Source organism: Babylonia areolata, chromosome 2, assembly GCF_041734735.1.
Source record: "Babylonia areolata isolate BAREFJ2019XMU chromosome 2, ASM4173473v1, whole genome shotgun sequence".
NCBI lineage: Eukaryota > Metazoa > Mollusca > Gastropoda > Neogastropoda > Buccinidae > Babylonia > Babylonia areolata.
Genome location: NC_134877.1, coordinates 42,661,288 through 42,673,609, shown reverse-complemented (window position 1 = coordinate 42,673,609; position 12,322 = coordinate 42,661,288). Strand labels below are relative to the sequence as shown.

Below are 12,322 nucleotides of genomic sequence, written 5' to 3'. Positions count from 1 at the left end.
TTCTGTCGTTTTGCAGTTTTTGTTTGTTTTTTAAATTACTTTTTCCCCAAGATGTGACAGGGTCTTGTGTTTTTACACATTTAGTTGGGCTGTCCTGATATGGCCCTGTGTGATTGGCAAGGTCTTGAAGTAACAGTGTCTAATGTTAGGGATTTTTGTGCGTTTTGTTCGAGTTTTTGCTGCCTCATCCTATGCACCAGATCAGTGGCATCTCTTCTGCGTTGCTTGCTCCCAGTCCTTACACAGCCATGCCTGAGGCATCAATGCTGATGTTTTCATCTCTATTTCTTTGCTCTTTCAGTATGGCTGCCCATCTGGCTGTGAAGGCATTTATGAGAATACAATGTTGAATTAATGTCACATGTTTTTATTTGAGGGGGTGAATGGTCTCACTAGCAAAGAGCAGTTGTAAGATCTGTATGGTTCGGAGCTGAAGAAAATCATGACCAAGCGTATTATTTATGATTGCTTCTTGTGTTTGTGGCCAAAATGCAAAATTAGTATTTGCTATGTCAATTGAATTTTATTTTTGTGTTAAGTCTGCAAATGATTGTTTCAAGCCTTATGTTTACAGATCACATTAATTTTTCATTAACGTTTTTATGGTTTGCTTCTGTTTTTAAAGTGGAAACATGTGTTCTTTCATTGTATCATGATTTGTTAAAATTGTTAATGACAATGGCAAGAACAGCTTTTGAAGAATAATGATGATGTTGGTATTTTCATGTAAACAATATGATGGATTATCAATAGCACTGAAGGATTGTTGCTTAACACACACACACATACACACAAACACTCATGTACACACACAAACACAGACGTTATTGTAGATACTCAGTATTTCTACTTCTCCACCTTTATCTCTTCCATTCATTCTGTTCTCAGGGCTTTGTTTTAACAATAACAGTGTGCTACTTCTGTTCTACACTGGTCTGCTGAGGCTTCCTTCGTAATATGACTTCTTTTTTTTTTTTGTGGTCAGTCTTATTGTCTGTACTTCTCCAGTGTTTGTATGATGATATGCTAACTGATGAGTATAAAATGGTGAGGACCATAGAATATTGTACTAACTGACGTTTTGTAATTAATATTATTATTATTATGTCAAACGGTATGATTATTGTGACAGATTACTATGACAGTGTTAACATGTCATTAAGCTCATCGGTTGTGTGTATGTGTTTGTGTGTATGTGTGTATATGTGTGTGTGTAAATGTGAAGGTATATGTGTGAAAAGATAGAAATGAATCAACAATTCTGTTGATTGAAAAAACATTGTTATAATGATTATGTGACTTATTTGAAATTGTAATTAGAAAGAGGAAAAACAACAGTAAAAGGACATGTTTGACGATGGGTAATCAGGTGATGAATGGAAGTGAATGCGAGTTCCTGGAAGTTTCTAGTCTGGCGTTCAATAGCTGTACAGTGCCAATGACAAATAAAATGTCTGAAATTCACTTCTCTGTTGCTTTTTGTTGTCTTGTGGTGCTTTGGTCTGTTTGACAGTGACAACTGCTGAGTATTATGAGTCTGTATTTTTATCAAGGAAAAACAATTAAACAGACAACTAAAGAAAGCAAGTAAAGAAGTACACAAGCAAACTGAAATGCCCTGTTGTTGGAAACGACACTCATTCATAACCCTCTCTGGCTGTCTGTTTTTCTTGTTCACTTATTCACTAAGCATGCATTGCATTTGTGTGTGTGCACACACACACACACGTTGATTAAGTCGGGTCACACACACACACACTTTGATTAAGTCAGGTCACACACACACACACATACACACTCAGGTCACATACACACACGCGCGCGTGTGCAAACACACACACTTTGATTAAGTCAGGTCACACACACACACATACACACACACACACACTTTGATCAAGTCAAGTAACACACACACACACTTTGATTAACTGAGGTCACACACACACACACACACACTTTTATTAAGTCAGGTCACACACACACACACTGTGATTAAGTCAGGTCACACACACACACACACAGACATGCACACACTCTCTGGCATCAACAAACAAGCTTACATGTGCACATTTGACAAATACATTATAAAGGCAATGAACAAGAAAAACTAGAAGTTTGGAATAACCAAACATTGTCACAGCATTTCGAATATGGTAATTTGGTACCCTTTTTTAAAATACTGATCATCATACACTGAAAAAGTATTGAAAATAGCAACCAAAATGGAACTATCAGGACAGACTGAGACTGCTGAATCTACATTCATTGATAGGAATGCATACAACTTCACTTATTCAAGTCTTAACTTCTATAAACTAACGTAGTGATCACCCCACCACCCCATTGTTCTCATTGTTTACTTCTTGTTTGTTTGTTTGTGTGTGTGTGTGTGTGTGTGTGTTTACCAATTTTTGTAAAGGCTTAGAGTCTTATTTAGAGAACAGGCGCTACATAAATTCACTTGGTTCTCATCATTATCAATTATAAATAGAGATGGCACTGACTACTACAAGATATTTAATAAGTTAACTGATAATTGTTTCCAGTCATCCATTTCATTGCATTATATATGTGTGACAAAATGAGCGACCATGATGCGAAAAGTCCATATTCAGCGTTTCAATACTGTACTAACAACATGAACATTGCCTATAAGATTAGAGTCGCTGCCCTCTGGAACTCACTGCCATACAACCTGAAGCTGTAGCTGCCTTACAAATGGTGATGAGTGGTGGATAATCATTTTTACATATTTATCTACATTTTGATCAAAGTGGCCATTGCAAAACCAAACGGGCAATACAACATTTGCTGTTATGACAGTACTGGTTGGACTGTATTTGAAGGTAAATCACAACCCCACCATGTTAACGGATCCCCCCATGCCCGCCCGTTCCCTCGCCCCCCTCCACCACTACCACTTAACCCCCATCACCACATGCTACCTGTGTTTTTGAAGCCCAAGGCCATGTTTGGGTTCGCATTCGAGTTCTCTTCACATGACCATGATAACTCGGCCAAGTTTAATTAATTTAGTTCACGATTATGCTCAGGGAGACTACACGCGTGACTGTTCATGTTCTCTTGCTTTCAGTCACACTTGATGAGGTCTCCCGTCGGACCGACGGATGAGTAGGTGACTTTTTTTTTAGTGAGGAGTTGTGCAGTCCCTTCCCCATTCTCTCGCCTACTGACGCTCAGAGCCCCACAGGTGCAGATACTGCCACGTGTAGGACGGCATCGACAGGTGCAGGTTTTTTCTTCGGAGCTCCGTCTCCTAGGAGGATTTCCAGCCAAGGATAAGAGCTCCCGCTGCCCTTTGGTCATCCTCTTCCGCCTTCACAGCCGTTGGGAAAGGTTTCCTCCTCCGCCTGGTCCGTCGCTGGGAGTCTTCACATGCGGCAGGTAGTACTAGGATACTTACACCGTGCCTGACTGCATGTATACACACAGTGTCTGCACAGACTTCACAGAAAGAAGTGGCTTCAGCTGTATACAGGGTTCACAGAATGTTGAGGACCACTCCGGAACGTACACCCTTTTCTTCTGGGTGGCAAAGTGAAATGATACTGAAAGTTTTCTTAGCAAATCATATCACATCACATCACATCACATCACATCCTATCCTATCATATCATATGTCACGGCTTTTAGGTTATATCAACCTTTTGCCAGATCCTTAGGACTTTTTAAAATTTTTGTATTATTATATTTTAAAACTATTTATAAGAGTGCACCAGCCGCCGTGGCGAAGTGGTTAGCGTCGCGGACTGACGGCTGGGAGGACGCGGATTCGAATCCCAGAGGAGGTAGGTTTTTCGGCCCGTGGCCGGCTCCTACCCAGAGTTGAGTGTGCTGTGGGCTTAATTGGGGAGACAGACCACACAGTCGAGTGTCATCCTCTTCAAGGATGCGTCTTTGGGTGTGTTGCTCTAATTACGTGACCAACACTGCAAGTGTCTGTATCTCTCGGGCCTGGTTAACGCCGGGATATCATTATGACAGGAAGCGTAGAGTACAGCCTTGTCACGCAGTCCCAAACCAAACTGGACCTCCACAGCAACATCGTCATCGTCATCCTCTTCCTTCATCATCATCAATATAAACAAAAACAGTCTCAAAGTCTGTGGCCTTTCATGCCCTGCTCTCATGGTGACCTCAGTTTCGATACCCCTCCACTTCCGTGCTTGGGGTGAGTCCTGTCAATGTCGTCAATGTCGACAGATTCGTGGGGGGCTGTTGTTTGAGGGACGTGGTGGTGGTCTCCACTCTGGGAGGGACGCTCACTCAGTTTGGCTCCACGACTAAGCCATTATCGTTGTTAGTACGGGGGCTTAGTAGGTGGTGTCCTAAGTACGTTAAATCAGAACAGGCACCACTGAACACCACCGAAGTGACTCAGCAGCAGTGCAGGGTCTCCTCTGGTGTGTGGCCTCCTGGCGACCTAACATCGATGCTTCCCTGTGGACTGCCGACGCTGGGACTGCGACGGACGAGCCCGGGTGTGGCCGTGTATGGGGGGATGTAAATGAGCTGTGTGGGAGTAATGCCACTGAAACGGTGCAGATGATGGGGCAGCAAAAAAAAAACAAAAACAAAAAAACACAAAAGTGCGCATACTAATGTCATGGCTAGCTTCCTGTGGAGAAATTCATTCGGTGGCGTGTGCAGCCATTAAATGTACTGAGCACCGGTCAAAACCAGAGGCGCTTTCTTGCTAATTTCTTTTTACAGTGAAAATCAACAGCTACGGTTTATAAACCACTGAATAACTGTGTGAATGTTTACGAAAAACGTCGATTTTCTTTTTCAAACGCATTGTTCAAGCTGTTCTCGGCGCATATGTGCCCGAACCAGGCTGGCAGACGCTTGGATGTGTGTTAAATTGAATTGACAATGCTGTTTTTTCACCTTGCACTCGAAGGGGAAACAATAAAATGAAACAAACGGGGTGGGGATCATTATACAGCAGGCACAATATAATCACGGTTGCATGAATGGTAATGTGGTATTTACAACACGACATAACTAGAGGGGAATGAGAGGAGAGAGAGAAATTAAGGGGCACAGAGAGAGAGAGAGAGAGAGAGAGAGAGAGAGAGCAAATCGTTTTATTGCGCACTGGTGTGCTATGCACTGGCTGATATGTGTAGCACAAACCACATGTCTGATGTCGTCGTTTCTGACCTGGTCCCTTCTGGTTTTGCCAGCCGAGAGAGAGAGAGAGAGAGAGAGAGAGAGAGTACAAGACATGAAAATTAACTTGTATTCAGTGAGAAATCAGGCCGGTGGTAGACCATAAGCAGCCGTCATGATTTCAATCATCACTCGGTACACACACACACATATATAATAATAGTATATATAAAATTTCTTTTTAAATGAAATGGTACCTGCTTCTATGAAGTGGTCCTTTGCTTGTTGTGAACTGTGTACATTCTGTGACTGGCATGCTGGCGACCTGACGAACATCAGGGTCAGAATCAGAAATGTGACAATGGCCGAGTTTGGAAATGGGAATTGTACTGTTGATGCTGCAACGTTTCCTTTTCCGTGGATGGGAGATTGCGATCTGTTTAATCTGTTTGTGTTTGTGTGACTGAGTTTTTCCAACGGCCTTTTCCCAAGTGTTAGCTCTGTCCTGTTGTCTTGAAGGCTTGAAGGTAAAGTTGTTGTTGTTTTTTTTTGTTTTTTTTTTGCTGTTGAGGTTTTGTTTTCACTTGAATATTTTGAAAACAATCAAACAACAAACAAACAACAAACAAACGAACACACACACACACACATACACAGAGAGAGTAAAGTACTTGCAGACTTGTGTTTTCAAGCAATTTGATCACGTGTGTCTGTATTTTATATATCAGTTTATGGATGTAAGGTAGGTATGCCGTCAAGAATGGTGCGTGCATACATATGTAGGCCTAAATGCAGACCTGCGCACCTGTGTGTGTATAAGTGCTTGAGCGTCCATCGTTTGTCATCCATCCATCTCTCTTTCTGGCCTATCTAGCAGTCTATGTATGTATGTATGTGTCTGTCTATCTATCTAGCTGTGAGACAAATGAGAAAATTGGACCAGTAAAATGCAAAACGAATTAATTGCATAAACTAACATAAGTGAATATAATAATTTTTTTTTTTAAATTCAAAGGAGAAAACAGAACATGACAATCCCCCACCTCAACAATCAACACCAACAACATCACACTTCCGGAAAACGACGGAATCGCTGATAATTTAAATACATAAACTACGTAAAATGATTCAAATGATGATTTGAAATAAACATCATACCAGAATAGCAATCATACAAATGCAATAATCACGAGTGACGGCATAATACACCATACCATAACTATACATAGTCATGTGTGCATATAATGTATGTCACACACACACACACACACACACACACACACACACACACACACACATATTATATACATATAAATAAAAAGAGAGAGTGAGAGAATGAATAAATCTCATTTTCTGGGGGTAATAGAGGAAGTAAGGCAATGCGTTTTTTCATCTAGCCCTCGAACGGAAACAGTGAAATAAAACAAGAAAGAGAAATTCTGAAACTTTCTACGCACCCCCCGCCCCTCCCCCCGCTCCCCAAGAAAAATAAAACCCACAAAAAACCCAAGAACAACAAAACAAAATAAAATAAAACAAAACACAACACACACACACACACACACAAACCAAAGCTCAAAGTCCACTAAAAAAAACAACAAACCTAACATATAATTTAGGCTAAGTCACCTTTTTTCGTTCAGCAGCAGACCTTCAAAGCGTCAGCTCACCTTTCCACCACAACCAGCCTCATCAAAGGAACAAGTCTGCTGGCTGCCGGCGCACTACCACCAGTCTGGCACCACCGTTACCGCTCCTAAAGGGAAGAAGAAGAAACCAAGATGTGGGTCACCAAGGCCAACCTCATTGTGTACTGCAGCCATTTTCTGTACTCCTGGGTGAGTCAGTTGAGTGAGTGAGTGTGCAGTTCCAGTTGACAGTGTGTGTGTGTGTGTGTGTGTGTGTGTGTGTGTGTGTGTGTGTGTGTGTGTGTGTGTGTGTGTGTTTTCTACTGTGGATTTACAGTTGTCCCCGCTTAAGTCGACCTCGCTTAAGTCGACACATCGGGTTAAGTCGACACATATCTTTGTCTCCGGCCAGTCGCCTTCTTAGCTCTGTAAATTTTCCTCGCTTAACTCGACATTGTGTAAGTGGATATCCTCGCATACGTCGACCAGATATTTGTGCCCAAGTAAAGTTTCCACCCCGATCAGTCGACAATGACGTCACGTTCCGTACTGAAACCGTGAATGTTGCGAAATTTTTCCGCGTCAAACCCTATGTAACGTCCCAAATCCACCCCACCTCTCTTCTGTAGGTCCTAAATCGCCACCGGGGGAATGCATCAGTGTCCTTAATCGCCCCCCTGGGGATAATCAGTGTCCCAGAACATCCTCCCCCCCTCACCCCCAGGGGGATACGTACAGACCTGGGGGAACTTTGACCTGGTTGAAAGACCTGGGGAAACATAAGGATGACCCTCTTAAACCCGAATCCCAAAGCGTGATTCCAGGAGGTATTATTAAACAAGAAAAAAATAGAAGAAAAAGACTGACCCCTCACCGCACCCCACCACCACCCCCCAAAAAAGAAAAAGACAAGCGACAATTCATGTTCTTCGAAATATCTTAAAACCAATAGCACTAGTGCTTTTACCCTTGACAGGGTGTAATAATTTGATCAAATTCAATGAATTAATCCACGTTAATCTCCTGATCCTCCTGTCCTCTTTTTCTCCTCTTCCCACCATCTCTAAGACGCGCACTTACACACAACACACACGCGCGCGCGCACACACACACACACACACACAAAGACACACAACACACACACCGAAACAGCACGCCGGAATGTCCCCGAATTTCCCTCGGGAGACGTCTAAGGATTCCCTCGGAGAACATTTCCCCGGGTGAGCTATGGAAGTGGGAGACAAACTATTACCTTTCACAAACCAACATTTTTGACTCTCTTCAATTTGCGTATAAACCAAACAGAAGTATTGACGTTGCCATTTTGATGTGTGTGTGTGTGTGTGTGTGTGTGTGTGTGTGTGTGTGTGTGTGTGTGTTCCTGCTTAACTAAGACCTTTTTGATTATTGTGTACGTCGGTGTGTTAATTCTTGTGTTCTTTCGTTCTTTCTTTCTTTTTTATTTCTTGCGTGTGTTTGTTTGTGCTACCGTACCTGATGTATTTTTTTCTGTATGAGATAATAAAGTTATTCTTATCTTTTCTTAATCAGTGTGCAATAGAATAGAAGCACCTTGGTGTCTTTAAATATGCAATACTTTTTATATGGACTGTCTTATATGTTTATTGATTTTTTTTTTTTATTAAGTCATGTTTAATGGTATGTCTACGTTTGTTATGGCGCACCTGGTGTAATTTCTCTTAATGAGCCAATACAGTCATTATCTTATCTTATCTTATCTTATGTTACACCAGTTCTAATGAACACGTTTCCTGACCGAGTGTAACAGAGACGACGAAACTGAACATCCTGCACTGCGAAAAACAGTCTAGGCCAGATTATTTGAGATATGTAGTCACTGAGAGAAAGACGGTCAGTCACAAACCAAGTTACACGATGACACAAAATCGAGAGACCTTGACGAAAGACCTTCACACACACACACACACACACACACACACACACACACACACCAGTTAAACTAAGACTCCAGCTGTGAATATCTAACTTAAAAACCCCCAATAAACTTCTTAAGACAATGGTATTTAAAACATACAATTCATGTTACAATAATCCTTACTTTAAAATGCTCTTTTTGTGTTTGCTTGAAACACGCGTACAAATGCTCCTCTCTCCCTCTCTCTCTTTCTTTCTCTCTCTCTCTCCCTGGGAATATGTGTCTTGGAGGCAGAACGGGGGGGATGTTAGGGTTAGAAGGTGATAATCAAGCTCGATCGAAAATCATATAATTATGTCTCTCTGGGTTTGGGATGCTAATTCAAGGGGAAAAAAGCTTGTTTTTATTGCAATTATGGAACTGTGTGATAAGTCGTTGTACGGGACAAAAGACGACACACAAGATAACAGAAAATAATATTCAAGTGACAAGAGAAAAAAAAATCGTCGAAAGATAAAGTCCGGAAACAGTTCAGACAGATCTTCAGGAAATAAAAATCTGAAAGGTTTGAACAGGGATGATGTCTATGTTCCCAAAGGCTTAAGTTAGTTCCCCCAGGTCTATGTTTCCCGCCGTTGTATGTCTCCATAGTTTCGTTTTGGAAGTGCTTTATTCCCCCGACCCCTCCACCCCCCCTCCAAGGTCAATGTTCCCCAGGGCTATTCCCCTCCAGTTCTACGTTTGTTTCATCATCCATGCACTCCTTGTTAGTTATCAGTAGAGGTTAGTAGAGGACTGACGTCAAAACCGATTAAAAAGTTCTAATACTGCACGAAATAGTTCACATAATCCAGAATAATGTTAATAATGTTAACATAAAGGAAGCTGCGCATTTTGGTTTTGGCTAGTGCTTTGTCAGTCATACCAAGTCAAAAAAAGTCTTAATTTTGCATAACATGATAATATGCCGCAGTCTAAAATTTTGGGATTGCCGTCAGTTGTGGTCAGCAGTGGTCAGCAATGACCAGCAGTGGCAAACTCCTGTCAAGAAGTAAAGAGAAACAACAATAAAAAAAAAATCAACGACCCAAAAGCAAAACAAAAACAAAACTGCATAAACGCCTCAAAAGAATAAAATCTGAACAGTGTTTTTAGATAGTGGTCATCAGTGGTCAGTTAACGATTAAATACATGCCATGGCGTTACGATAATGCACTTAAACGAGACAAACAACCCAATCTGACCACTTTGGGGTTGCGGTCAATAGTGGTTAGCAGTATAAACAGTGGACATATAGACGTGGGGGAACAAAGACTTAGAAATCACGAATTTGTGGGAACATTCCTGGGGGAACGCAGACCTTGGGGAACGCAGACCTGGGGAGACAAAGATGTGGGGGAATTTGTAATAAAATCTTTTTAAGCCCCAAAGATGTGGAACAGACTCCCTGACGCCTTCCGACCCACTGACTCTCGTCTCTTTCAAATCTGGCCTTAAAAACTCACTCTTCTCTCAGCAATAAGTTTCGTAGTGATATATCCATCCAAACAGAATATATTCCTTTACATGTGTTATGCTTAACTTTGTTCGTATACATGTGTATGTATACACATGCTGTTCGTGGGGCAGTCATAGTGAAAGTTAAAGTCGCCCAAAAGGACAACTTCAATACTTGCTGATGAGAAAGAATCCAAGAGTTGTGGGAATTCCTCGATGAACTGGGAATCTTCCAACCCGTTTCTCGCACTAGGAGACATACATGTACCAATGGAACACAGACAAACAGTGAAATAACCACATCCTCCCCCCCCCTCCCCCAAGAAACTAATTATTGCTAGTTTTATGTTTAAAAACGTTGACTATCCACACACCGGATAAGTCGACTTTATGCCAGAAAACATCGACTTATCGGAGATGTGGATAAGTCAACCGTCGCATGAGTTGACTATTTCTGGGAGTCCCCAGGGGGTCGACATACAGGGTCAACTGCGTATGTATCTGAAAATGAATAATAAATATGTTACAAATAAATCCATAGTAGAAAACTCTCTCTCTCTGTGTGTGTGTGTGTGTGTGTGTGTGTGTGTGTGTGTGTAATAAACGGTTAACGCAGCTATATTGTGGTGAAAGTCTTGGGCCTTTTTTTAATTTTATATTTTATTTTTTATACACCCCAGGGGTTTCGCATGTGGAATTTCGCCATCAGTATGTTCCTGGTCCGTATCGCGGACGACATCCAGCTGTCCGCCACTTACGGGCTGGCCACGGGGCTGGCCGTCTTCTTCTTTGGCGCCATCGTCGGCGACTGGGTGGACAATACCCCCCGACTGAAGGGTGGGTACTGTTCTCTCAGTGAGACAGCAGATGCTCAGTGATGCTGTGGGTGTTGCTAATATCGGTGTGACGATGCTGCTGCAGTCTCTGTTGGTGTTGCTACTACCACTGCAGCTGATGGTGCTGCTACTACTTATACTAGTGATGCTGTGTTTGATATTGCTACTGCTGCTGCTGTTGTTACTACTGCTGATGGTGTTGATACTACTACTACTACTGCTGCTGCTGGTGTTGTGTTGCTACTACTACTACTACTGCTGCTGCTACTACCGGTGTTGCTACTACTACTACTGCTGCTGTTGGTGTTGCTAGCTACTACCACTGCTGCTACTATTGGTGTTGCTGCCACGACTACTGATTCTGCTGCCATTGGTGTTAGTGTTGCTACTATTACTACTGCTGCTGTTGGTATTGCTACTACTGCTGTTGGTGTTGCTACTATTACTGCTGCTCCTGCTGTTGCTGCTACTACTGTTGGTGTTGCTACCATTACTGCTGCTGCTGCTGTTGGTGTTGCTACTACTGCTGCTGCTGTTGTCGCTGCTATTCCTGCTACTGCAATCCTTGCTGTTGTTGCTGCTGTCCATATATTCTAGAATATCAATTTACTGATGCTGACAATTTTCTGGCACTACTGTTTCTGCTGCTGTTGCTTTGCCGCTACCATTGAAGCTATGGCTCCATCGGCTGTTGCTATCAATTATTACAACTGCTTTTCTTTTTTTTTCTTTTTTTTTTTTAGGGGGTGAGGGTGGGTGGGGGGTGGATGGGTTAGTTGGGGGCTGCTGTTGCTAATGAAACTGCTGCTACAACTATCCGCTGTTTACAACGACTAGATTTAAAACAATCAGACAGCCATTTGCCGATTCTGCCATCATTCACAGAAACCACCACCATCAATTCTGCACGTACTTACATTTTATTCATTTATTTATCTATTTTATTACTGTCGCTATTATTAACATCAAAGTGCTTATCTACATACTTATAACAGCAACTACTACTCCCCCTCCACTAGACCTTGAGTGGTTGTCTAGACGCTAGTCATTCAGATGAGACGATAAACAGAGGTGTGCAGCATGCACTTAGCGAACGTAAAAGAACCCACGGCAACAAAAGGGTTGTCCCTGGCAAAATTCTGTAGAAAAATCCCTTCGATAGGAAAAACAAATAAAACTGCACGCATGAAAAAATACAACAACAAAAAAAGAAAAAAAAAAAAGGAAAAGAAAAAAAAAGGCTGGCACTCTCAGTGTAGCGACGCGCTCTCCCTGGGGAGAGCAACCCGAATTTCACACAGAGAAATGTGTTGTGACAAAAAATACGA

General features: G+C 42.0%; 1 protein-coding gene across 2 annotated transcripts in view; it reads left to right on the top strand.

Moving 5' to 3' along the window:
- Window positions 1-3,012: 3,012 nt before the first annotated feature.
- The window catches only part of LOC143279455 (ferroportin-like), a 17,699-nt gene continuing 8,389 nt past the window's right edge, over window positions 3,013-12,322 (top strand). Inside the window, exons 1-3 of one of the 2 annotated variants that reach the window (XM_076583498.1) lie at window positions 3,013-3,405; window positions 6,783-6,974; window positions 10,839-10,995. In XM_076583498.1, coding sequence (XP_076439613.1) covers window positions 6,918-6,974; window positions 10,839-10,995 — 214 coding nt within the window. In that variant the 5' untranslated portion in view covers window positions 3,013-3,405; window positions 6,783-6,917. Of the gene's footprint in view, window positions 3,406-6,779; window positions 6,975-10,838; window positions 10,996-12,322 lie in introns of both variants that reach the window. The other variant, XM_076583499.1, reaches the window with a different exon arrangement.